This window comes from Sceloporus undulatus, chromosome 3 (genome assembly GCF_019175285.1).
Source record: "Sceloporus undulatus isolate JIND9_A2432 ecotype Alabama chromosome 3, SceUnd_v1.1, whole genome shotgun sequence".
Lineage (NCBI taxonomy): Eukaryota > Metazoa > Chordata > Lepidosauria > Squamata > Phrynosomatidae > Sceloporus > Sceloporus undulatus.
Window position 1 is genome coordinate 164388379 of NC_056524.1, and position 27031 is coordinate 164415409.

General features: G+C 40.1%; 1 protein-coding gene across 10 annotated transcripts in view; it reads right to left on the reverse strand.

The window, feature by feature from the left end:
• ANK3 (ankyrin 3) overlaps positions 1–27031 on the reverse strand; it is a 284245-nt gene that overhangs the window by 177187 nt on the left and 80027 nt on the right. For all 10 annotated transcript variants that reach the window (XM_042458759.1, XM_042458766.1, XM_042458765.1 and 7 more), the window contains exons 2-5: positions 16521–16622; positions 14399–14497; positions 7887–7985; positions 651–749 (exon numbers count right to left, since the gene is read on the reverse strand). In XM_042458759.1, the coding sequence (XP_042314693.1) occupies positions 651–749; positions 7887–7985; positions 14399–14497; positions 16521–16622 (399 nt within the window). The remainder of the gene's footprint in view (positions 1–650; positions 750–7886; positions 7986–14398; positions 14498–16520; positions 16623–27031) is intronic.

Sequence of the window (27031 nt, forward strand, 5' to 3'; positions counted from 1 at the left end):
GATGCACTGTTTCACATGCAGTAGGAAGGGCTATGCATAAACAGAGATGCTCCTGGATCAAAGGGAAAGTACAGCATATAATGCTAGGCACAGACTGATTTGGAATATTAAATGGACTGTCAAATTAACTAAGGTAGCCATCAAAATTTGTGTACACATGGTATTCAGTATGCAATTTTGGTGGAAGGTCAGTTTCAGTCAATGTGCAAATAAATAAATTCTAGAATTTCACACACACTTTTTAGTCTTCCCTGTTACCCTCAGATTTACCAAAGTGTGTGAAAAATCAAATAACCTGCTGCACTCAAAACTGTATAAGATACCTGTATAGCAGTGATGTCCAAACTCTGGCCCTCCAGGTGTTTTGGAATTCAGCTCCCAGCATCCCAGACCACTGGCCAAAGTGGCTGAGGCTTCTGGGAGCTGTAGTCCAAAACAACCGGAGGGCCAGAGTTTGGACATCACTGATGTATAGTGTAAACATTAGATGATTTCATTGTGAAGCTCAATTACTATTATTTTATACAAAGGGGTAGTGGAATGGCACACCTCCATCATTCGTATAATTCATTATGCTGTTATGTAAATTTATCATTTTAGAATGTACGAAAGGAATACTAACAAAAGGAATATATAAAAGGAATACTAACCTCTGTGGCAAGGCTTTGACTTGCTCCATTGTCAAGAAGAAATTTAACCACTTCCAGGTGATTTTCTTGGGCTGCCATATACAATGGTGTAAACCCATTCTGAAAACAGTAAAGCACAACTTCAGCCCATCTCTGAAAACCTAAAGTTTTGTCCAAGACACCATTTGAACCTCTCTTTAGCAGCTATTTAACCTCTTAATGTATACATGCAGAGAATGAGATCATGGAGTCTTGAAGTACCAGAAAAGAATAGACCAGTGCAGACTGCAGGTGCAGGATCACCTTTTTGAATGTGCAACTCTGTAACTTTCTTTCATGAGGATATTTTTGACATCATCCTAAATTAATCTCAATGAGTCCACATCAATGGAGAACAGGGGGAGGAAGTGTATGAGCCTTGTGTATATAATCCAAGTCTTGTGCATATAGTCTTACTTAGACCATAGTTTAGTGTTAATATGAACTAAATCTATATTTTAAAATAAAAAAATATTGTTTTTCAGATGCTCCTTTGTGAGTGTAATGCTGGCTGAGCAATCAACAGCTATTGATTTCTGGAGGAAAGAAAAAAGAGTCAATGCCAGCAGAACTGTGTGGTTAGCTTCAGGGAAGAATTCTTATGAGGTTTCTCACACCCTTTTTGCTAATGTCAGCAAATGATCTACAGTTTATATATTTCCCCCACATATTGCAATCTTCAGATTAACCCTGTTTAGAGATATGAAGGCCTGGAAAAAATGGACTCACACCATGAAACTGAAGGTGCTATATGGCCAGTTACAAGAATGTACCACTGCCGCTTTTCACCTGCCATAAATGAGGGCCGAAACAGATGGTGCTCCATTGAGCATCGGATCAGGGCCGCTGCAATCACACGCCGTGGCCCTGCTCTGGCTTTTTTCCAGTACAAAAGGAAGTGTCAAAATGCTGTTCCTTTTTGTGCCTGAAAAAGGATGGCTTTTCTGCTGCAGCAGTGGCTTTTTTGCATTCCTGTGGCATGCGGCATATGAACGCCACACTTTCAGAGTGCTACAACGCTACCTACCATGTGATTGGGCAAGCAGCATGAGGCCAGCTTGGGGCATTGTCGAGGTGTGCAGCATCTAAACACCATGCCCCCCACGCCGATGTATTGTGCCAGTTGTTTTGCCCCTGAGTTATGGGGGCTACATCAACTAAAAGGTAGGTTAAGATGGGTGAGGGAGATGTGCCATAGGTCCATCCAGTAGTACATTTTGATACATTCCCCTGATTCAGGTTCTGCTAAATATTAAATTTGCAGAAGCACCGTTCTATATTCGACCTGGCAACATTAATCTATGTCTTATAAAATTTTCATTCCAAAACTAACAAAGTGACTTTAAATCAGCAAAGGATGTCAAATAAAAGTGTTACATGTTTTAGTTCCCAACAAAACTTCTATATTCATTTATAGGGGGGGAAAGGGGGGGGGGGAGAGCAAAAAACATTCCCTGCCCATGGCTTCAAAATTTCCAGAATTTTACATTTCTAGGCGTAGCTGATGGATTGAATGAGGTTCATTTCACATATAATGCTGAGGAAAGGGTTTCTATCAGAGTTTATGCCCTGCACTTGCATATGCACTCCTTTGCATACTTTAGCAGTTTGCCATGGGGCCATCTGAGTAGATATATTTAAAAGGTTTTAAGTTCACATCTAAACACCATGGGAATAGCTAAGAAGGAACCACAGTTGGTTCCTTTTTGCTGTATTAGGTGTGAACTTCACAAACCTTTTGAATGTTTAGTCAGCCCTCCATATCCACAGATGTTTTTATCCACTGATTCAAGCATCTATGGTTTGAAAATACTTTAAAAATATATAAATTCCAAAAAGAAAACCTGGATTTTGCCATTTTATATAAGGAATACCATTTTACTATGCCACTGTATTTCATGGGACTTGAGCATCCATAGATTTTGATATGCGGGGGTGGGGGTGGGGTTCCTGGAACCAAATTTCAGCAGATACAAAGGGCTCACTGTATCTACCCAAATGGTCCTATGACAGATTACTGCAACATGCAAGGGAGTCTACACTTACCTGGGATCCTCATTTGCACCTAAGCAATAGGTTGATAAATGTGACTGGGGCAGAAACTAGCATTATGTGCCAAGGCTTCCCCTTCCCAGAAGCCTCTACAGTTTAGTTGGCTTTGGGAAGGGCAACTGACCAATCAAGGCTTAGATTGACTGCCTTCTGAGGATTGTTGGAAGACTTCAGTCAGGTCTACCTGGAGGACATTAAACCATCCACCAGAAGGGGCTCCTGCAATCCATCCAGAAGTAGCTTCCCAATCTTCTCTTCCTGTAGATTACATCTTGACTGTGTTACGCTTGTGCCTCATGCTCTGCTTTATCCTTGCTCTGTCACAAATTTTGGCACTTTAGGTTGGATAATACTGGAAGGCGTATCCATGTTCTATGCAAAGCCAACATCTTAAGCTCTAATAAATAAGAGTTATGGCTGCTGGTTTGTTTGTTTGTTTTTAATCTATATGTGGTTTTTACTGGAGTGTGAAACCCTGCTTCATTGCTGAGAGCTGCAAAGGGACTCTGCATTTAAGGAAAGTATGCCTCAGTGATGTCCTTCTCAGGCAGGAATTACATGGTTGGGATCTGTTTGTGAAAGATGTTGCAGCACAAGCTTTTGCAGATCTGGTCTACTTCTTCAGGTGCATTCATCCAAGAAAACAGACCAGATCTGCGAATGCTTATGTCACAACATGTTTTGCACAGTTAGTCTCAAAGGGGCTACAAGATGCTTTTGCATACTGATATTCCAGGCCATCATGGTTTTGTCTCTGAATGGTTTTGATCTGTCCATTCCTAGGTGCCCCATTTCTTTCTTTTAAGGGAACATATGCCCAGATAAGAGCTGTTATGATCAACAATCATTATGAGGACTCAACCTAGGTTTCCAAATAACCAGATGGGTAGGAGAAACTCAGCTGTTCCTAGTCAGCTGCATGACATCTGGTAAAACTGAATGTGGTGTCCAACTGGAAAAAAAAACCTAGATAAATCCAAAGGCACATTTTTACTAGAATTGTGACAGAATTGTGCTCTTTGCCAATGTAGGCTCAGTCATGGGGGAAAAACATGCAGCCAATGAAAATAAGCTCTATTAAGTGGGTTACTCAAGGAGTTGTTAATGTTTGATGAACTCAGACACAGAATTGGAGGCAGATGTTTAGTTAAGATTTTCTGTGTCGGGAGACCTTCAAGCAACCTATGCCATAGGCTGGTTTTATCACTGTGCTGGCTTTCTGCATTTTAATTCAGATCTCATTATTATTTCATTGTTAATTTTATAACTGTTTTTAGCCTGCTACAATGTTGAAATGGATTCTGACGGCACTTTAGTGGTTATTAATTTGGTCAGTGGCTATATGCTCTTGGTTCAGACCAAAATGCACAACAGAAATGAACTAATACAAGGTAGAATAGAAAACCACTGATAAATATTAATTCAGGCAGGTTTCTGGCAACTAATTGACTAGGGAACAGGCTTTTAATAGCATGAGACTTCTTTTTCTGATGTGCTTTTACATTCAGTTATTGTTTTAATATGATGATATGTGTAACTGTGTTTTAATAATAGAATTTAATGTGGTTTTAGTTGCATCTTTTTTTTTTAATCATTTGGAGAGTCATCTTAAATTGCAGCCCTGGGATAAAGGCAAGTTATAAATTATAGAAATAAAAACTTACACAAACACTGACTTGCACTTTCCCAGTTTCTTGTTAGAATTGTTATTTTATCTAGCTTTATCATTCATGGTATCTTTTATGTTCTTCTACTATACATGAAATTCTACTGATTCTTTAAGCCTAATACTGATCAGTGGCATCATTTGTGGGGTGTGGAGGGTGCAGACCACACTAGGTGACACCCTAAGGAGGGGGACCCCACTGTTCCTAAAACATCATGTGTTTGGGCAGAAATGGGATGTGGCATTCACCTGCTTCCTTTTAAAATCCCATAAGAAATGGTGTGAGTGGGGTCAAGATCAGTGGGAGGAGAAAGGAGAGGCCCCAGGAATTTTTTTTAACATAAATTTTTGAATTTCAACATTTTAATTATTTAATTTTTTTAAAAAAATATTCTTATAAAATTTTCTTTAAAAACATTTTACCAAATTTTAACTTTAGTCACACACACACACACACACACACACACACATATATATTTTCCAGACCACCACCACCCCAAAGAAAACAGAGACTCACCGATATTCAGGCCTCATAGGCTTGAATGGGGTGATGCCCACGAGCGCACATGGGGTATGCGCCGCAGGGGCAAGCCCCACTGAAATTAACATAGGTTGCCCTTTCATGAATATTCAAGACCTCAAGTCCGCGAGAATGGAGGGGTAACTGTAAATATATTTAGGTTGTGTGTCTGATATTGTAATTTAAAGGTATAATTTTAATTTTGCTGCTTGTTTATGTCACAACTCTTGTGATTACATTCAGTGATATAAGGGAATTAGAATTTATGAGTAGCATTAGTACAATTTTTTTTTACTAAGGATTCAGTAGCATGTGGCACTGAAGGAGGTCAAGGGGGGTGACACCATAATTTACCACAACAGGTGACCTTGTATCGCCACTGATAGTTTCCCCTGTAACTGTCTCAAATATGTCATCAATACATTCCAGTCTTTGTAAAAGTTTAATAACAACTCATCTTTAACCCATTTGGTCAGTTTGTCCATTTCTGCCAAACTGTATAATTTCATCAGCCGGTCTTGCACTTGTGTAATTTTTCTAGTTTTAAAAAAAATTGTGTTTTTAAAATAATAATAAAAATATATATACAAAAATAAAGATGTAAAATTAAATTTATAAAAATACAAGGAACTCTCCCTTCACTAGAATACCAAGGAAGATAAATTATTTCAAAATACAAGATATTATATCTGTCTCCCCCAATGGCCATGTTCGATACAGACTATGAGTGTTATGGCCCAACATAACTAGAGTGCACCAGTCTGCGCAAAACTGCTTTAAACATTCCTTACAAACATTTTCAGAACTTTGGAAGGTTACTTTTAATATATATATATATATATATATATATATATATATATATATATATATCAGAAATCCACAGCCAGCATTCCCCCAAAAGTACTATTTCCAAGCTCTTCATTTTCCATTGATACTTCCAGTGGAAACAGGATTTATATTCTCCGTGCTGCATGGTAACCACATTGTTTATAAAATATTTTATTTCAAAAGGATTTCATGTTGGCATTGTCATTAAAATTCCATGGAAAGTGTGAAGTAGCTCATTACAGGATGATTCAGTTCTGGTGAATTAACAGAAACCCAAGACTTCTCTGTTGTTCTCCTTTTATTCATAATTAGCCATTTGAGCCATGTAGCAATGCAGTTCAGATGATGTTGAAGAGGGCAGCCCTTAAGCAGAAGGGTGTGAATGTTTTGCTCTGCTCTGTGTTACCTGACACTCATAAGCACAGCGGGCAGACCATTCTGGGTCACAGGAAGATGAAGGCCAGTATTTGTCTCATGCTCATTGGTTGACAGCATGGGAACCTATTGAAATATACTTTCAGAATGGATTTGGTTCCTCCCATACAGCGGCTTTTGCAAGAAAAGCAGCATTAGCCCAGATCTTCTTTATTAAGAGCCTGAAATACAACTGAGACAAAACTACTTCCATTTTCCATAAACATTTCGATAAGTGCAAATAGAGACACAGATAGGTAGCTAGGTATTTCTCCCATTAGTGTGGTTTTTCATTCCTCCTTCTTCTTATCGTTATTTTTATTTATTAATATATTTATGACATTTATTAATATATCATTACCTTTATTAATGGCACTTATTGCTGTATGGTTTGAGCTTAAGAAATGGCATGCTTTGTTAGATCAAAGGACCATTTAGATTGGCTGCCTTGTCCCATTGCAGACAACCAAATGCCCTATGGGAAGCCCACGACTCAAGCAGGATGCAACAGCATGTTCAACTCATATTTCCCCGAACATACAGCCTCTGATGCTGGATGTAACACATACCAGTAGTTATAGTGACAAGTAAACATTGATAGCTTCGTCCTCTGTTAATCTTTCTAATCCCTTTTAAAAGCCGGCAGCCATCACTTCCCTTTATCTGCCCTGATCTCGGGTTCTATAAACCTCTTCCTACCCACTTTCGTCATACCATTCTTACTTTTGTATCCCATTTACCTGCTTTCCCTTAAACTAAACATTGTCAAACATTATAACCTTTCCTCATAATTGCTCTTGAAAATGTTGATTGCCCTCTTCTGAACTTTTATCAGCTCTACAATGTCCTCTTTGAAGTTCAGTGATCGAATCTGTAAATCATGTTAGTCCGATTTACATTTGACCTCACTAATGTAGTCAGATCTAGTTGGCTGTGAATTTACTCATACCCAGTAATACCATCATGTTTCTCATAGCATTGCAATGATTTCCTTTTCACTCTAAGATCTTTGATTGTATGAAACCATGCAAATGACTGAGGAATCTCTCACAGACACAACTGCACAATATGCAAAAAAATAAAATAAAATAAAATAAAATAAAATAAAATAAAATAAAATAAAAATACTATGGTGTGCATGTGCGTGTTTCTTGCATACTTAGGTCTGGCTATGTTTTACTTTATGTTTTATGTTTTACTGTTATTTTACTATGTTTTACTTTAAAGACTGTTCTTACATCCAGAATTGTTTCATTATGCTAGAAGACAATCTAGGGTTTAGATTGTAGCAGGAAGGGACAGTTAGTTCACTGGGAACAATCTATCACTTCTGTGCCCTTTTCTATTCCTTCACCCATAGAGTTTAATCTTGTAAATTCTGAACAGATTCTGCATTCATATAGCTGCCCTGTTGGATTCTCCCCCAGGTAAGGAGATTTGTGATGGGACTGATTTGAGGAAGAGCAGGACAAAGGCAAGAACCATGCCCAAATTTCCCCCCATCCTGGGGACAGAAAGATCAACCTCTGAAAATGGAAGGCATGTAATAAAGAGAAAGGCCTTTTTGCAAATTACCATGCTCAGAAACATTTCCCCAGGCATTAATCACACGAAAGTGACCAGTCATCAACACATACTGCTTTAGCACTTTTAGTAAGTAAAGAAAAAGGACACAATAGATATATGTACACCAGCTCACATTTTTTAGCACTGAGACATTTCAGCAAAGCTACTTTACCTGAGACTGTGCATTGACATTGGCCCCATTCGTAACCAGCACTTTCACCACTTCAGTCTGCCCTGCCAGAGATGCTATGTGCAAAGCTGTATTTCCTTTCTGAAATTAGAGAAGGGGACGGAATGTGAAAAATGTTCAAAGCACTCCAATAGCAGATGAAAGCAGGAGGACACAGTTGAATATGTTGGCAGCACAGCAGACTCTGGGTTTTACCATTAGGGATTCTATATATATAGCCAGGTATTGCTAGGGTCTTCCTAACTACAGTATTTGGGTAAGCCCCTGGTCACAGATTTAGAATAGTATAAGCACACATATTGACACAAAGAAAAACATTACGTACGTAGTATCAGAGCTAACCATGCCACGAGACAGCACTGTTGTTGTTGTGTGCCTTCAAGTTACTTCCGATTTATGGCAACCCTATCAAGGTTTTTCTTGGAAAGACTTATTGGAAGGGGGGTACTTTTGCCTCTCTCTGGGGCTGTGACTTGCCTGAGATCATCCAGTCAGTTTCCATGGCCTAGCAGGGATTCAAACCCTCCAGAGTAGCAGTCCAACTCTTAGATCATTACATTTTGTGAGAAGCCATCAAGCAACTAGGTTTTTTAAAAGGAACTTTTGTGTACCAGAACACATAGCAGTTTTCTATACATGTGCATGTGAGGTAGGGGAACATTAGTTAATCGTTTTTGTATCTGTCTTGCAGTCTTCATGGAATGGTATTTCAGTTTTTTGGGGAAGATGGAGAAACACTGTAGTAAGAGTAGGTGGCGGGGGGACTAATGTATGTGCCCTTCATTGTTTTAATTTCTTGGCCAACATATTATTTTTTACTAGGAGAAGATTATCTGTCACAAAATCTAACAGCTGCATTCATATGTAATGCTAAAATGTAAATCAGACACAGAGTACTGAATTTCCTCAAACAATCCCACAATGGAGATTCCTATGGACAAGATCCAATTACTACAACAGGGGTGCACCATCCATGGCTCAAGAGTGCTTGATATTCTCTGACACTTGATTCCTCCTGTCAGTTTTATACAGATAGCCCCTTTCCCCCTCCTGTAGCAGTATGAGAATTGCTGAATGGGAGGTGGAGAAGGGGTGGCCAAGCTGTCACTGGAATATCCCTGTGCTGCCATTCACTGGTCCAGCCTCATGTGATGTCTTTGGGGCTGAATATGTTGTGCACCCCCATCATGATAAAATGTATGTTTCTTATTGTCAATGGCCTTTTAATTAGGAGTTTGACCCTTGCTCATGGAAATAAATCTTATTGTACAAATAAAAGCAGAGGGTTAAGTTATTTTAATGCACATTAGCAAAGTAATAGCCTGAAATTTCATAATTACAAAAATCCAATTTTTTGAGCTACTTAGGACTTAGAAAAAGCTGCTTGGTAATAACGCTACATGAAATATGCATTACAGGACTGAAGGTAGTTTGCATGTCACAAAAGAAGTGGATTCATTTAACAGAAGTTCCATATCAAATATTCATAGAATCATAGAATCATAGAGTTGGAAGAGACCACTAGGGCCATCCAGTCCAACCCCCTGCCATGCAGGAAATCCAAATCAAAGCATCCCTGACAGATGGCCATCCAGCCTCTGTTTAAAGACCTCCAAGGAAGGAGACTCTATCACCCTCCGAGGGAGTGCATTCCATTGTCGAACAGCCCTAACTGTCAGGAAGTTCCTCCTAATGTTCAGGTGGAATCTCTTTTTCTGCAGCTTGCATCCATTGTTCCGGGTCCTGTTCTCTGGAGCAGCAGAAAACAAGCTTGCTCCCTCTTCAATATGACATCCCTTCAAATATTTAAACAGGGCGATCATATCACCTCTTAACCTTCTTTTCTCCAGGCTAAACATCCCCAGCTCCCTAAGTCGTTCCTCATAGGGCATGGTTTCCAGACCCTTCACCATTTTTGTCGCCCTCCTTTGGACACGCTCCAGTTTCTCAATGTCCTTTCTGAATTGTGGTGCCCAGAACTGGACACAATATTCTAGGTGGGCCCTGACCAGAGCAGAATACAGTGGCACTATTACTTCTCTTGATCTATTATGAGATGCAAAGGATGTTTTCTTCCAGAAAGTGTCAGATGGCAAATTCCAGCATTCCTCACCATTAGCTATACTGGCTATGGTTGATGGGAAATGCAGTCCAAGTATATCTGGAGATCCATATGATTCTTTGAGTTAGAATCATGACACCTCAGAGCATAATATATTTGGTTTCTTTATATAGGCAATAAGGCTTCCTCCACTCCCTACTGAAAACCAACTAATGCTAACTAATACAGTATGTCTTTGTTGTTTTTTGTGAAGCTATGGCCATGAACCTGCTAATAAACTGCTAAATGAACAAGAGAACTTGTGCAGCCTTTGATCTTCATATTACCAATACCCATTCAAAATGTAACCGATTTCTTTGAAAGTTGAGATTGGCAATATATAATTTGCAGTTTACAGGCTCCTGTGAGGATCAAGAAATAAAGTCTTTCATGGAGGATGTACAATCGTCTATTAAGCGTGGCCAGCAGCCATGTCGACTCAAAGATTCTGGTACTTGTAAGAAGCCATCTTCCCAATCAAGAGCCAGCATGGCATAGTGGTTTGAGTGTTGGGCTATGACTCTGGAGATCAGGATTCAATTCCTACTCGGCCATGAAACTCACTGAGTGACCTTGGGCAAGTCACATGCTCTCAGCCTCAGGGAAAGGCAATGGCAAGCCTCCTCTGAACAAATCTTGCCAAGAAAACCCCATGATAAGTTCACCTTAGGGTCACTATAATCTGGAACTGACTTGAAGGCACACCACACACACACAGCTTCCTAATCACCTCCCTCTCTCAACAACCTCCAGAGCCACTTTCTCCCATGATGCACAAATGCTACCAATCAGATGAAAGCATCTTTGACAGGTGGTGTTCTTCCTTTTATAAGATAAAGGTAAAGGTAGTCCCTTGACATGAAAGTCTAGTCATAACCGACTATAGGGGGTGGTGCTCATCTCCGTTACTAAGCCGGAGAGCCAGCATTGTCTGAGGACTGCTCTGGTGGTCATGTGGCCAGCATGACTGCATTGAACGTTGTTAGCTTCCAACTGAGATGTGGTACCTATTTATCTTCTTGTATTTGCATGAACTGCTAGGTTGGAGGAAGCTGGGGCTAGTGACAAGAGCTCTCACCCTTTCATGCAGCACTCGGTCCTTGAACTGCTGACCTCCCGATTGTCAGAACTGGTACCTTAACCACTAAGCCACCATGCCTCCAGCTAATATTTAGGAATCACCCTTCCCCTTATTCTTCCGCCAACTATTGCTGGGAAGAGGGAGAAGGAATTTAGCTTCCTGAAAGTTTCTTCCACCAGAGTAACATTCCATGTTGCTCCCTGTTTCAAAGTTAGGGCTTAAGCCAAGCGCGCAGCCCTATAATCAAATATGGCTGTCAAAAGCTCTTTTTGGGGAATTCTCAGAGCTGCTCTTTTTTTTTTTTACGCAAAAAAATATATTAATTGCTTCTCTTGAAAATATCCAGGAGGGACAATTCACCTTTTAAGTAGCACACAAGGCCCTCCTGAATAATTTAACATCAAAACTGACCTACGATTTCCAAACTAGAAGCAGACATTTAGTTATTTGGCAATCCATACAGGACCTGAAAGGTTCCAAGGGGAGAAAATTGACCCACAGACCCAGAAGAGTTGCCCACATAGTGAAGTCCTATGTGATATATCTGTAGCAAAGCTGTACCAGTCCAGATTGCAAGAAGGCAATCAGACACTCATTTGATCCACAAATTCAGTCATACATTGTATTCAATAATGCATGTAAAAAAAACAACCTAGTACAGTTCAGGGACAAGACTCTGTTTTTGCCTTGACATAGGAGTTTCATGTGCACAGAGAGTATTTTATGCTTGAAAATATCCAAATCTGCAGTGCTAATGGTACCACCAAGTTGCATTACATGGTGCTTCATCTCTGCCCCTAACCTTTACTACTGCAGACAGTGCCATTCAAATGAATGGCTCAGTACCAAGAAAGCAAATAAACCAGTGAGATTCTTTAATTTGCAACATTTATCTCATTTTTAAAATGTCAATGCCCAGAAGTGCATGTTAAGTGTATGAACAGCAGGCATAAGCAATACCTGGGAGCTTCATCAATCTTGCTGGCTGGAAAACTCTACTGCTGTAATGATACTTGCCACTGCCAATGTCTTTCGATCCATCAACCTAATCTAAATTCAGTCTACTGACATGCAGGATTGAGTATGCAAATATGCTGGCATTCTGCCCCTTCATAACTTGTTTCCCTATGACCATATATATCATGGGGAACCTCTGGCCCTCCAGAGGTGTTGGATTCCAGGACTTTGGACTTTTGGACTATGACTTCCATAATCATTTATCAGTGGGTTGGGCTTCTGGAAACTTAAGTCCAAAACCTCTGGAGAATCAAAGATTCCTCAACCATGATTAATGCCAAGGGCAGGCTGTCTGGTGTCCTCCAGATGGTTTTGGCTACATCTTCCACCAGTCAAAATGGCCAATGGTCAGGCCAACTTCTTATTAGCTTTTGGTTTTGAGGTTTCTACTGTTTTATGCTATTGGTTAATTTAAGTCAATCTCTATGTTCTTGTTATATATCCCTTAGGCATCTTTATAATCAGTAGTCTACAAATAATATTAATTAAATAAATAAAAATGCTAAGAATTGTAGACCAAAACTTTGGGATAACACCACATTGGCTGCATCTGCACTACAGAAATCATGCAGTTTGACAACTCTTTAAATACCATGGCTCTGTCCTGTAGAATCCTGGGATTTGTAGTTTGTTGAGGCACCAGAGCACTCTGACAGATCAGGCAGAATACCTCACCAAACTAAAACTCCCAGAATTTCAAAGCATTGAACTATGGTAATGAAATCAGTGTCAAACTACATTAATTCTGCAGCACAGCTGTTGTCTGTCCCTGCTCTGTGTTGACCAAAACATTTCTTAATGAAAGGGGAGAATGTAAAAAATAATCTTTACTGTGTAACTGGTTTTTAAAGTCTTTAAAAAAAAAACACACCACAATTTAAGTGAAAGAGACTGAATATTATAATTCAGTTTTATGCTGAACTGAACCATTGGTGCAACTAGCATAGCATCATCTGTAATGATAGTTCATGAATGAGAGGCATTCATTTCCAATGGACACCACACCAAACAAGCTTTTCTTAAAAACTGGTGATTTATGGTTATGCCCTATGCCATGGGAAAGTGTAGATCTCCATATGTTGCAAAAACTCCAAAAAATGTCCTTTGCGCACAGCCAATGGCTCTGGCTGTTGGACTGCCACTCTCAAGCATTCCTCAGTATTAGCTATGCTGGACAAGGCTGGTGGGAACTGTGATGGAACATCTAGAGGATGACATGTTCTTCACCCTGACCTCAGGTTACCTAGGGTGTTTAAAGCAAAGCAAGCTCTGAGGTTTCCCCTAGGCTTCATCTGCACAGTAGAATTAATACAACTTGACACTGCTTTAACTACGATGGCTCAATGCCATGGAATCCCGGAATTTGTAGTTTTGTGAGCTATTTAGCCTTCTCAGGCAGAGCACTCTGGCACCACAACAAACTACAAATCCCAACATTCCATAGGATGGAGCCATAGCAGTTAAAGCAGCGTCAAATTGCACTAATTCTGCCACGTGGCAGCAGCCTTAGAAACTAATGACTAATTCTGCCGGTTACTATTTCATGGCAGCCCTCACTTCTATGTTTAAAGGGCTAAAATCATTATCATGTATACTCTGGCATTTGTTCCTAAAAGGGATGTTTCTATCAGTCAGGCTGGCCCTGTCTTCGTTGGATGGAATTCAAACAGGAATTCATGAACTCTCATCATCCCCATCCAACTCAACTGGTACACAACATTGTGACTACTAAGCATGCTCAGAATTTATTGGGTGAGTAAATGTAGCAAGGTTTTACTCTTTTGAAGGCAATCCCATCTTGTTTCCCAGCAGCCCTGGTTTGGTTACTTTTTATGGTGACACAAACTGAGTTGGCCATTTGAGGGAATGCAAAATATATTCTCTGCCTCATCACAGATCACTGGTTACATGGAAATGGACATGAAGCAGAAGCTGGAAAATTCCTTTTTGGAAGGAACCATAGGAAGCACCACCTAGCACTGGCAGCAGACAAGTTAGCTGGGGAATTCTGGGAGCTGTAGTCATAAAAATAACCTCTCCAAGCTCAGGTGGGAACTGAAGTCATGAAGACTCAGCTCCTTATGTGAACTTTCCTATTTCTGGATTCTGCAATCTGAGACACACAAAATATGTCTTTTTTTCCTTGCACTGACTGATTTTTAAGGCCAATTGTCTCTGAGGATTTGAGTACAGGCCTGGATAAAGGATGCACTGTCTGCAGTCAATTGACTGACACTTTGTAAGTGTGGCCTCTGCACAGGGAAACAGTTGAATATTTAGATATGAGCTACCAACCTTTGTTGCTGCGTCCACATTGGCACCTCTCTGTATCAGTTCTGAAACAACTTCTACATGGCCTTCTTTGGAGGCGAGATGGAGAGCGTTCAACCCATTCTGATAAAAACAAAAAGGAATGAGAATGATTGATGCGCAATGCCAAGAACAACAAGGGATATGTCAAGAGGCCTAAAGGTCACATTCCAAAAGAATGAGAGCTTGCAGAAAGAAGGAAGGAAGAAGAACCTCTTCAAACTCACTTTCTAACTAATTGGAGTGGTGGAATACATTTGTAGTATAAAATAATAACCATTATTATCATATCATCTATAGTACAATGTATGCTGATGGTATAAACAAAGTTTGACTGAACTTAATGAGATTTATTCTCTTCTAAGAAGGTTGAAGCATAATACAAAGATGCCAGTTAAAGTGCGCATCTTCTGTATACTTCCATGGGATATCATCTTAAAATGCACTTTTCTTTCATATGGATATGTGAACATGGGATTTATCCATAAGCAATCTGCAAGCAAAATGCACAAGCCAGGAACTATGTTTCTTCAAAGTAACATGGTTCAAACAATACTGATTTTTCTCTTTGCACCCAAAGAGTGCCATTTCAAATACACACTAGAACATTTGTGCATGGAAACAGTCCCATGTGAAACTTCCATAACGTTAATGTCAATAGACAATCTGTGGCCCTCAGAGAGTCCGCCAGAAGCACACATATACTATCCATGATCTTCCCATACTGTTGTTTCTACCAGCACAACCAGGATGAGCAAAAAAGCATGCTGTGAGAGTTCTCCCTGTGCACCCTCTTTGCCAGCAGAATCCCACCAACCTGGCCAGTTTATTGGAAAGTGGAAAGCGGCACAATCTGAGTTACATAGGGATAGGAAGTAGGAGAGCATGTGTCTCTGTGGTGTGTGTGTGTGCGCATGCATGCATGTGTGTACACATGTATGCATACAAGAAGTATGTGTGTTTATGTGGTGTGTACACCTGCATGACTGGGAGACTGCATATGGATTTTTACTTTGGAACCAGATTTTTTTCAAGCAATCCATAAAGCCTCACGCATTGTCACTCATAGCAGACCTTGGGAAAAAGTTACATTTCTTAAGATCTGCTTTTCAGACCTGAATCCATCATAGCACACTTAGAACAGCTAGCACAAGTTTTAAATCGCAGGATCTCAAATGTGTGCCTGCATATAAATACATGTATGCTGTGTTGCCCCAGACTCACCTAATTATTCTCCTTGAGACTCTTGGGGTTATAAAGGTTCCCCACATTTGAGTCACAGCAATTTAAACACCATGGACTGGTGTTACTCACCATGGTTTATTCCACTCCAGATATCACCTTGTCCTGCCTCCATCATTGCTTTTCTCACATGGAAAGCAATGCATCTGAGGAAAGAAGTTCCTGTTCCCATGAAAAATTTCTAACAGGGACAAATCTACGATTTTCAGTTTTTGCTTACATGGAGAGCATCCACATGACTAAGACTCTGTCCACTTCAGACCAAAAGAAAATTATGATGAAAGGGACAGAGCTAAGCACTCCTTTCTTCAGTCTTGAAGAAATTGTGGCAACTAACTCCTAAATAATGACACAGAGAGATTCCATTCCTGGGCAATCCGCTACAGTAATGAAATGAGTATAATTTGCTGATAAACATCGATATTAAGTAGAGGTTTGGGGCATAATGTACAGATAAATTCTATCTTTTGGATTAATTGTAACTTTAGTCATGGGCAAAGTAGCACTTGAGGCCAGTTGAGTCATTTTGCAACTCAATCTTATGTATGTTGTCACTATAATCGCTGCAGCTTTCTCCCAAGTAAGTGTGTGTAGGAAAGCAGTATGACAGCCTCTGATTTTGATAGTTTTCCTCTTCACTCATTCCTTGTATGCTCCATACTTTTGGTGGTGAGTCATTTTTGCAGAATGTAATTTATAATTTTACAGTAGATGCAATTTGAAGTGGATAATGCTAATCATCCTCCTGGGACATACAGAATAGCCAATTCCTATCTAAAAATGTGTTATTTTCTGTTAAAAAGTAAATACGTATATATAAGCACTAAAAGCAAAAGCAAATGATCAATTAAACATTTTTTACAACCTGATTGCAAATGTTGATGTCCACTCCACTTTTTAAATAATCAAGAGCCTTTTCTAAGTTGCCTGCTCGGGCAGCTCGTAGATAACTTGCATTGGTGTCAGACTGTAAAAAACACAAAAAGAAAGGAAGGAAACATAAATATTAATGTTTAAAAAAACTGAAGATGAGATACAGTCTCAATTAAGCTGACATAGTGATTGCTCATTATATTTTATAACCAGGGAAAGACACAGATGGGCCAAAATAATCCAGATTTTGTAACAAGATGATTACCATTTTGTATATCAATAACACACTTTATATGCACACTTTCCAATGAAAACTTTAAAAAAACCTTTGTTAGAAGTCTTAAGTATACTGCAATACAGTTCCTGCCTAGTTGTAATTCACATTTATTATAGTAGTCCAAACACATATTTGAATGCCCATGTATATCTTAGGTGGAGAGCAGAGTAAGAAAGAGAGAGAGAGAATCAGGCACATCTTTTGCTTAACTTTTCAGTTATAACTGTGTACCAATAACAAAGCTCTTTTATATCTCAGAAAGAAAGAAACATACTTTACCATTAGGTGGGAATCTTACAGCCCTCCCAAAGTCATTGAACTACAACTCTCAGGTCCCTAGTCAGTATAGCCCAACTATAGTTCCTATACAATTAGAAGACTACATGATTCCATCCTGATCTGAAGATTCAAGCTAAAACATAGGAACTGTTAGAGGAACAAAATAATACTAATGCTGCTAAGGCTGCATCTGCAGTGCAGAAATAATCCAATTTGACACCGTTTTGATGGTCATGGCTCCATGCAATGGAATCCTGGGATTTGTAGTTTGTTGTGGCACCAGAGCTTTCTGACAGACAAGGCTGAATATCTCACAAAACTACAATTCCCAGAATTCCACAGCATTGAGTCATGGCAGTTAAAGCAGTCTCAAACTGGATTATTTCTGCAGTGGGGACGCTGTGTAAGACAGATGTACATACGAATTATACAAGGGCAAGAGCTGGCCCATAGTCGCACCTCGTGTTGTATGCAGGCATAGAAATTAACTCTGTACTACTAACATGGGTTTTAAAGAATAAACCAATTATTTTTTTCCCTGACCAATATGAAATCTAACAATGCAATCACTTGTGGCTATACCTACTAGTAATTCTAGTAGGACCATCTAGTTATCTAGTTGCAAATGTAATGGCAGAATAATATATTTTGCTTTTGCTCCTCTCCCTAAATACAGTCTGCAGGGGAGGCAGAGCCCTTTCCTGTTTTAGCTAGTTGCTCATTAGTATTTTTGTTAGATAGTGTTAAGTGTTTTAGTTCTGTTCCAGTTTGTGTGTGTGTGTGTGTTGCTTTCTTGGTTTCTTCTTTTTCATTTTCTCTTTTTCTTTCTTTCTTTTTTTTTAATGTTTATGGTGTAGATTGTGAATTAGATTGTGTTAAAACTTATATGCTTTAAAGAAATAAATAAAGCCTTTACTTATGCACAAGCCAGCCTCCCTCTCTTTCTACAGCCGTCCATGAATCAACCAGTTATGTTGCCCACATCTGTGTAGTGGACCCTCAACCTGAAAGTCAAAGTTCAACAAACAGCATATACCCAACGTTCTCCCAACAAGATTTGGAAGATGAATGTCTTCTGCTCTATAAGACCGCAGACCCAGTAAAGGGGGGGGGGGCGGAATGTCCCCTCCGAAAAAGGCCATTATGTCTGAAATCACAAACTGACAACCCAAATCACCCCCAGCAACTTACTAAGGGCTATGAGGAATGTCTGTTATTACTTGGGGAGAGTAATGCCGAAGCTTTTCAAACTAGCAGAAAGACAGACTTATTCGTTTAAAAGCTAGCATTTTATCAGGATTATCAAAGATCTTAGAGTGCCGTCTCTCCACTTCACACAGTGTAACAAACTGCCCATTTGACATAGTCAGCAGGTGGGTAAAAAATCCCCATCAGCAGTTTGCAGCAATTCCAGACCAGAGGCAGGAGGGGTGGTTCAGAAGGGAATGTTGCTTGAAAGCCCATTCCCTTCACAGTGGCTGGAATCGAGACCAAACAGAGACAGAGCCTTAGGTGCCTAGGCTGCATCCACACTGCAGAAATAATCCAGTTTGACACCGCTTTAACTGCTATGGCTCAATGCTATGGAAGACTGGAAATGGTAATTTGTTGTGGCACTAGAGCCCAGACATAATCTGGTGCCTTTAGGGCATTCAGGCAAACATGTTACTGAACCATAATTTCAAGAATATGCATAAATCCATCCTATTATCTTCTGTACCTCGGTCTTCCTCCAGCCCCAAGACCTTTCAGTCAATACTTTTATTTAGTAACCAAGTGAATATAGTATTCAGTAGGAAGCATGGGACTCAGGGTTGCTCAAAACCAACAGCTACAAGTGCATATCATCTAGCTAAGACAAAGCGATCTATTTCTGGTTTGTTTGCCCATTATAAAAATAGAATTAAGACCTAGGTGGAAGCTAACAGGTTAGATGAGTGAAAGTATTTTTTTCACAGTAAATTAAGATAAACTCAGAATCCCACCTTATTATTACTGATAGGTACGACCAATGTTTTTTTTCTGGTAGGATATGGAGGGACTACTCAAGATCATAGGTAAATCTGATGAATCATAAAATCATAGAGTAGGAAGAGACCCCAAGGGCCATCCAGTCCAACCCTTTGCCATGCTGGAACTCACAATCAAAGCATTCCTGACAGATGACCATCCAGCCTCTGCTTAAAGGCCTCCAAGGAGGGAGGTTCCACTACACTCCAAGGGAGTGTGTTCCACTGTCAAAGAGCTCTTACTGTCAGGACGTTCCCCCTAACGTTGAGGTGGAAACTCTTTTCCTGTAGCTTGCATCTATTGTTCCAGGTCCTATTCCCTGGAGCAGCAGAAAACAAGCTTGCTCCATCTTCAGTGTGACACCCCTTCAAATATTTAAACAGGGCTATCATATTACCTCTTAACCTTCTCTTCTCCACATTAAACATACCCAGCTCCCTACATCTTTCCTCATAAGGAATGGTTTCCAGACCCTTCACCAGGGTCACTCTCCTGTGGACATGCTCCAGCTTGTCAACATACTTTTTGAATTGTAGTGCCCAGGACTGGACATAGTATTCCAGGTGAGGCCTGACCAGAGCAGAATAGTGTGGCACTATTACTTCCCTTAATCTTGACACTATAATTCTATTGATGCAACCTAAAATTGCATTGGCTTTTTTAGACGCCTTATCACACTGTTGACTCATGTTCAACTTGTGCTCTACTAGGACTCCCTGCATAACTTTCATACATAGTCTGGATATACTGGGTGTCCCCCATCCTATAACTATGCATTTTATTTTTTCCCACCCTAAGTTCAGTATCTTACATTCCTCTCATTTTGTTAGCTTTAGCCCAGCTTTCTAATCTATTAAGGCCATTTTGAATTTTAATCCTGTCTTCTGGGGTATTAGCTATTCCTCATAATTTGGTGTCATCTGCAGATTTGATAAGCATGCCCTCTGTTCTTTCTTTCAAGTCACTGATAAAATGTTGAATAACACTGGGCCCAGGACAGAGCCCTGTGGGACCCCACTGGTCACTTCTCTCCAGGATGAAAAGGAGCCATTGTTGAACACCCTTTGGGTTCAGCTGGTCAGCCAATTACAAATCCATTTAACAGCTGCATTGTCTAGCTTACATTTTACTAGCTTGTTTGCAAGAATCTCATGGGCCTTACTAAATGTGCCATATATTCCCAAACTGAATAAATTAAAATTAACACTGGGTTGTCAGTATCCAGAATTGCTACTAAACAGACACATGAATGATCTTCACATACACTCATTAGCATGTGTGTTTCAGGACTGGACATTATGTTGACCCTAACCTAGCTATGTTGCAAAAAATACCACAAACACTTCTCCCTATCCTTGGCAAAAAGCATAAAATAAAAACAAAGTAAATAACTATTTGCTAACTTTTTATGACACCCCAACTTTGCTATGTGAGGAGACTGCCTCACTCACCGGATTTATCTTGACAGAGACAGACATATAGACATCTTCTCTCTTACCATATTTTGAACCATGTTCAACACAGGTAGAGAAACCAAACATCTGAGGCTTGTAATTACTTATTAAGGCTCTGATTTTTACAGCTCTCTTTTGGCAACTCATCAGATTTTGCTAAACTAGAGACTATATTATGTAAAAAGGTTTAAAAATACACACTTTATACCTTTAAAGTATACTTCACCTACAAATGCAGTGAAAATAAGCAGTAAACAATCCACAGAGATTCTCTCTCTCAAGTGGATAATTATTTGTGGCATGCTATTATGAGTTCTTGTGCATGCTTCATTTTTTCCCCAATTGTTTCAATGACAGGACATAAATAGAGAGCATGCTTGGGGGATATTTCAAAGAAAAAGAAACACGACACAATGCTTTGCGACTTCCCAACCTTTCTAGGAGGTCAGAGGAATGTTTTTCCCCTTGCCTTTCAGTCATCACTGTATGAACAAAAAAGAGGAAAAGTAGCTCCTTCTCATGGGTCAACCCTCAACCAAATGATGAGAAACAGGGCACACATCAAAATGGGCTAAACTCAGAGCATTTAACATTGTCATTCTCTGGAACAGCAGCCTTCAGTGTGGTAACCTTGCTTACCCATGCATTGCATATGCTGTCATATTCCCTTCCAACATTAATTATAGAGTCCTTGTAGCTGCAGTGCAGATAATGGCACATTAAAAATGGTCAGAGAAGCTGCTGAAGTCTTTATGGTATGCTCATGGATGAGAAAAGTGCTGATTTATCACAAAAACTTTCTGTAGTCTAATAATTATCAGTGCAAACTGATGGGTCATTTCTTTTACACAAAACACTACATGTAATATGAATATTTCAGATATAAGGGAAACATTGTTTTCCTGTGTGTGTTGAAGAACTCAACATTGGTTTTATTCAGCACACTGTATATACGGGGGCGTTTACCTTATACAGTCAGTCCTTCTTATACACAGATTTTTTATACACGGATTCAAGCATACACGGTTTGAAAATGTTCCAAAAAAGTATAAATTTTCCTTGATTTTCCATTTTTTATTAGGGACACCATTTTGCTGTGTCATTATATTTAATGGGACTTGAGCATACACGGATTTTGTTATACACGGGGGATCTTGGAACCAAACCCCAGCGTATAACAAGGGTCCACTGTATGTCAATTCTGCATTTCACCCTAGTATGATGTATACATGGAAGCAAAATCATCTCATGTGAAAGATTATTGATTTGCCCAAGACTACCAAGTCAACATCTTAACTAAGTAGAGATTCAAAACCTGCTTCTTCTGGTTCAAGACATCATCAGCTTCCTAATTTCATGCTCTTAAAGAAACCTTTCCCCATCGTTTTTTTTCCCCCCCACTGGGACCCTGCTGGGCATTGCAGAAATTGGTTGTGGGCTGGGAAGGGGGAGCATTAGAATTAGGAACACAACAGCAACAATGGTTCCCTCGCTCCCTGAGATGGAAGGAGACATATCATGATCATAATCACTACTACTCTCCTTCTACCTTACTTGGTTAGAAAGCCCAACCATTCTTCTGCCCCTTCTCCTTCATCTCCCTCACCTAAGGTGACCAGATGTCATAATTGCAAAGCAGGACTAGGTACAGCAAAATATAAGGCATTCAACAAAAATATGAGACATTACAAAAGAAAAACTAAAAACACACAAATATAAATTCATGCTTCTTTGTCATGCTCAAAATGGAAGACATTTTGAAATTCCTCCTGGATAGAAGGTTGAAATGTAGGACATGCCTTAGGAAAGGAGGACCTCTGGCCAACATGTTTTCACCTTTCTCTTTCTCTCCATCCCTACCTGCCTCTTTGCTGACTGCCTCACTACCACCAATCCTTTATGGAAAGTGGTGGCAGCTTCACTGTGGCATTATTCACTGTGCTGCTGGCCTGATCCTCAAAGCCTGATTCTGAAGGGCGTCTCCACTTCACTCTCAGACAAATGGACTATCCTGGTCTGTATGGTTTCTCTGTGACAAAGGCTGCTGTCAGACTACAGAATTAATACGGTTTCACACCACCTTAACTGTCATGGCTCCATCCCCAGGAATACTGGGATTTGTACTTTACTGTGTTGTTTGACAGAGAAGGCTAAATATCTCACAAAACTACAAATACCAGAATTCCATAGCATGGAGCTATAGCAACTAAAGTGGCGACGAACTGCATTAATTCTGCAATGTAAATTCAGTCCTTGTTGGAGAAATATAATGTTTTTTCCAGAATGTAACCTACTCAATGCACATAAATAAGCAGAGAAAGATATGGAAATGAGGATGGAAAAATCTACTTGGAAGACCTGACCAAAATTAGGAATCTTTCTGTTGATGATGCCATGTTCAGGTCTACAGAGGGTTTCTAGAAACACAATTGAAAAGTACTGTTCTAATATTATGCAGCATTAAAAACAGTATTTGTACCTTCTCCACATTAATTTGAATGCCCTTGCAGTACTACCGGCATGAAATTGTATTACAAAAGAGCACTTGGTTGCTGTTTAGATCCCCTACACCATTTTATAGCTGTTGTTGCATAGAGAAACCACTAGCAGGTTTTCATTGTTCTCAAGCAGAAAACATTCTGGCTTGTTTCCCCCAGAAAGATACTAACATTTTTCATGAAATGGGAGCAACAATCTTGCTTTGAAAGGATGAATTTCTGTCTGAGATCTCCCTTGGGCTGGCTGCATGCAGAATGAAAAAATGTGTGTACAAATTTCATATGTAAAAGAGACAGTGCAAATGCAGCATAAAACAGAACTCCACATTCAGTAGAATGAGAGGGCACAACTGAATCTCACTTTTGAACACTCTCACATTTAAAAGAAATGCTCTGCACAAACAGAAAACTAGCATAAAACTAACTTAATCCTGCTGTTCTACTTCTGCATGGTTTTCTGATGTCACACAATATTAAAACAAAATGGAATTCCACCATCTTGTTCAGCTTAGTATATTAGACAAGGCCATATCCACCAACATTTGGATGCAGGTGTAGGAGAATACCGCACAATGATAGTTTTGCATCGTACTCAAGCAATTCCTTTAATGGGATTACAACACTATCAATAATATTATTAAAACACTTCTTTCTGCATTACTAGTTAATCACACAATAGCCCTTGTTTTGTGTTGAAAATGTACATTATCTATTTTCTGTACACCTAGCATGACTATCAGCCTCTCCTCCTTCATTTTCCTCTTGTGCACACAAAAACAAATTTACCCAAAATCTCACAGCAATGAGATTAGACCTATAATCATGAAATTCTGTTGTCTCATCTCATTTTCGGTGATGTGTAATTTTGGAGTTGTTTGTAGTTGTTTTAGGTTTTAGGATTGATGGTTCTGTAGACAGCAACATGCTTTTATCTCGTGCATCAATGGATCCAATGAAACTGAAGTCTGTTTTGGGAAACCTTATGCTGGTCTATATGTGTGTCACTTCAAATGTATACTATGTACCCTCATCGATTTTGGAGAAAACATCCTTCTTTATACCAACAATGGAAGTTGCATAATGTAACAGGAGCAAAAAGAAGAGTTACTGAAACGCCTACTTTCAGAATGTGGACTTTGCAATCTCACTACTGTAGTGCTAAAACGAGTCACAGTTGCAAAATCTCATGAAGGTAGTGGTACTGGTGATCATTGATAGGTTTCTCTCATTAATGCAAAGCTGTGTGATAATAACAGTAGGGCAATGGGTCAACAACAGATGAGTACTTATGTTGTGCAAAAAATGGAGGAGCCACTTCAGTTCCATCACTGGATCCTTGTGTGGGTATCTCCTTAGACAAAATTGTAACTAACCACAATGTTCATCCAAGTCTTTCCCTTCTGCGCTCTCTATTACACAGAACATGATGCTTTGGACATATTTATTCATCAGCAAATCAAACACCCACTGCCTGGAAAAGAGAAAACCTTAGTCCCACCCATAGCAACTGTAGTTTTGTTGCAATCTGATCATTCTTTTAGGCTGCATCCACACTGCAGAACCAATCCAGTCTAACTCCACTTTAACTGCCATGGCTCAATGCTGTGGAATTCTGGGAATTGTAGTTTGTTGTGACTCATAGCTCTCTGACAAAAAAGGCTGACTGTCTCACAAAACTACACAATAGCATTTTATAGAATTTACATTTAATACCACTTCATACTAGACTAAGTAGTCTCTAAGCAGTTTACAACATGTAAGCTAATTGCCCCCAACATGCTGGGTATGCATGTTAGTGACCTGCGGAAGGATGCAAGGCTGAGTCAACCCTGGAACCCTGGAATCAAACTCACAACCTTGTGGCGGGTTACAGATGGGCAGGGGAAGACGTCTTGAAGGTGTCTTCCCCTGAATACGGAGCCTCCAGACCGCCCACCCCGGGGGGCGTGGCTCAGATGTATGGGGCTTCCACACTGGGGGCAGTGAAGACGCCTCACCTGGGGCCATTTCTTACCCACAGCTTCCATACCGCCGCCTCGCAGGATGCTGCAAAGAGAGAGGCAGCTTCCGCACGGGCGGCCGCAAACGTGGCTTTTTTTTTCTTTTGCCGGCTGACGGATGTGCAGCTGCGCTGGTCAGCACCGGCGGCAGAAAGCGTATGTGCACATTTAAAGCGTCCAGGCCCCTTTAAACTTTCCCCCCCCCCCCCTCCCCAAGAACAAAGGTGGCCTCCTGCCAGCTGCTGATCAGCTGGTGTTGGCATCCTTGTCCGCTTGCACGTTGCCAGTGTCACCAGCATCATGGATGCCTCCTCTCCTTTGATCCCCGCACTCTTGCTGAATCTGCAATGCACAGCCACAGCTGTCGCCGCTCCCACCTCTGCCCCCTGCCATCCCCCATCACCTCCTTTGTACATATGTAAATATTTAAAGTTTTAGCGTTTTTTTATTGTTAGATTAAAATGGCGCAGGAATGTGTGTAGGGGTTCACTTTAAATTCCAAACTTTCCCTTATCAATTTCTCCAGCCAAAACATCCGCCAGCAAAACTTACAACTTTCCACGATTCTAGCAGCGCATGCGTACATGTTGCTCTAGGGTTAGGGTTACGAGCATTAAAATAGAGTGCAGCTGTGCCGCAGCTTCCACAGCTGCATGGCATCTGACACTGCAATTAAAGCCTGACTGCAAACCGCGCATGTCCCGGGACCCCAACTCATTATGTGACGCAGCAGACACAGAGCTTTGAAATGGGCAACTTAAATTTGCGGCGTGACAATTGTGGCGTACCGGTGCAGCAGCTTATATATGGAGATGCGCACCTACGCCGCTTATCAAAAAGAAGCGGAAAAAAGCGGCACCTTTTTAATGCCGCTTCTTCCCGCTTGGGGCGTGCAGGCAGCGCGTTCATGACGGCATTCAGGTAAGGGCCGTCTAAAGGCTATACCTTCATGACGTCATGAGCACATCCCTTTTTGCCCGTCTGTAACCCGCCTGTGTCTGCAATATTAGCTGCAGTGTTTGCATTTAGTCATTGCACCATCAGGGCTCCTTTATCTCATGTCTCACAAAAGGTGGATAGGCTAGGAAAATAAATGTATTTTGCAACATTTTACTTCAATAGTCTAGTATCCAGTCTGAACACTACTATGTCACTTTCCTTCTTTAGCATGGCCTCTGGTAAGTTTTGCAAGTTAACCCCATTAAATGCCATTAACATACTACATTATGGACATAAGGACAAATACTGAAAACATCACTTCTTGTTTGTTTACATTTTTAAAGACGAACCATATTCAATAAGGATGCAGTCATGTTAAAAAAGTGTAATTTTAATTCTTTCCTTTCTAAAAAGGAAAAAATAATTTATTTACAATTACTAAAATGCCAGCCTCCCTTAAAATCTAAATTACAGGTTGCCCTTGTGGTTTGCTGCTGCTTAACAATACACCAGCACTGTTTTAATTGGGTACTCAAAATAGGTGGATGATATCATTACTTTCCATGTCAAACCAATAACACCTGAATCACTGAGCTTTTATTTTCCAATTAATAAACTCTGGTTCTTGCCTTGTTTAGTTTTCACTATTAGCATTTTACTATGACGTTAAGTCTTCAGCCGTCTCCAACGTGGTACTCCCTAGGTATGTTGCACTACAATCTTCCTCATCTACAGTCACCATGGAAGGTGACAATATACAGCATCCTCTTCTTCCTCCATAAGCAGAAAGCACAAATTATTAAAATGCATCCCAGGTGATCACTGCAGTCCACAAACCTCAGTAATCTAAATATGTTTGATTACTCTCCCCCACCCTCAAGCTTATGTCAGGAAGTTCTGTTAGGATGTATCATGAGAAAACTATCACTTTCCACTTTCTTGCCTTACTGAATCTATAAGCAAAATGTGTTTTCTGTCATTACATCAGATAACCTTAATCAAATTAAACAATGGGAAGGCAGATTCTTCTTTACCTGGCATATTTA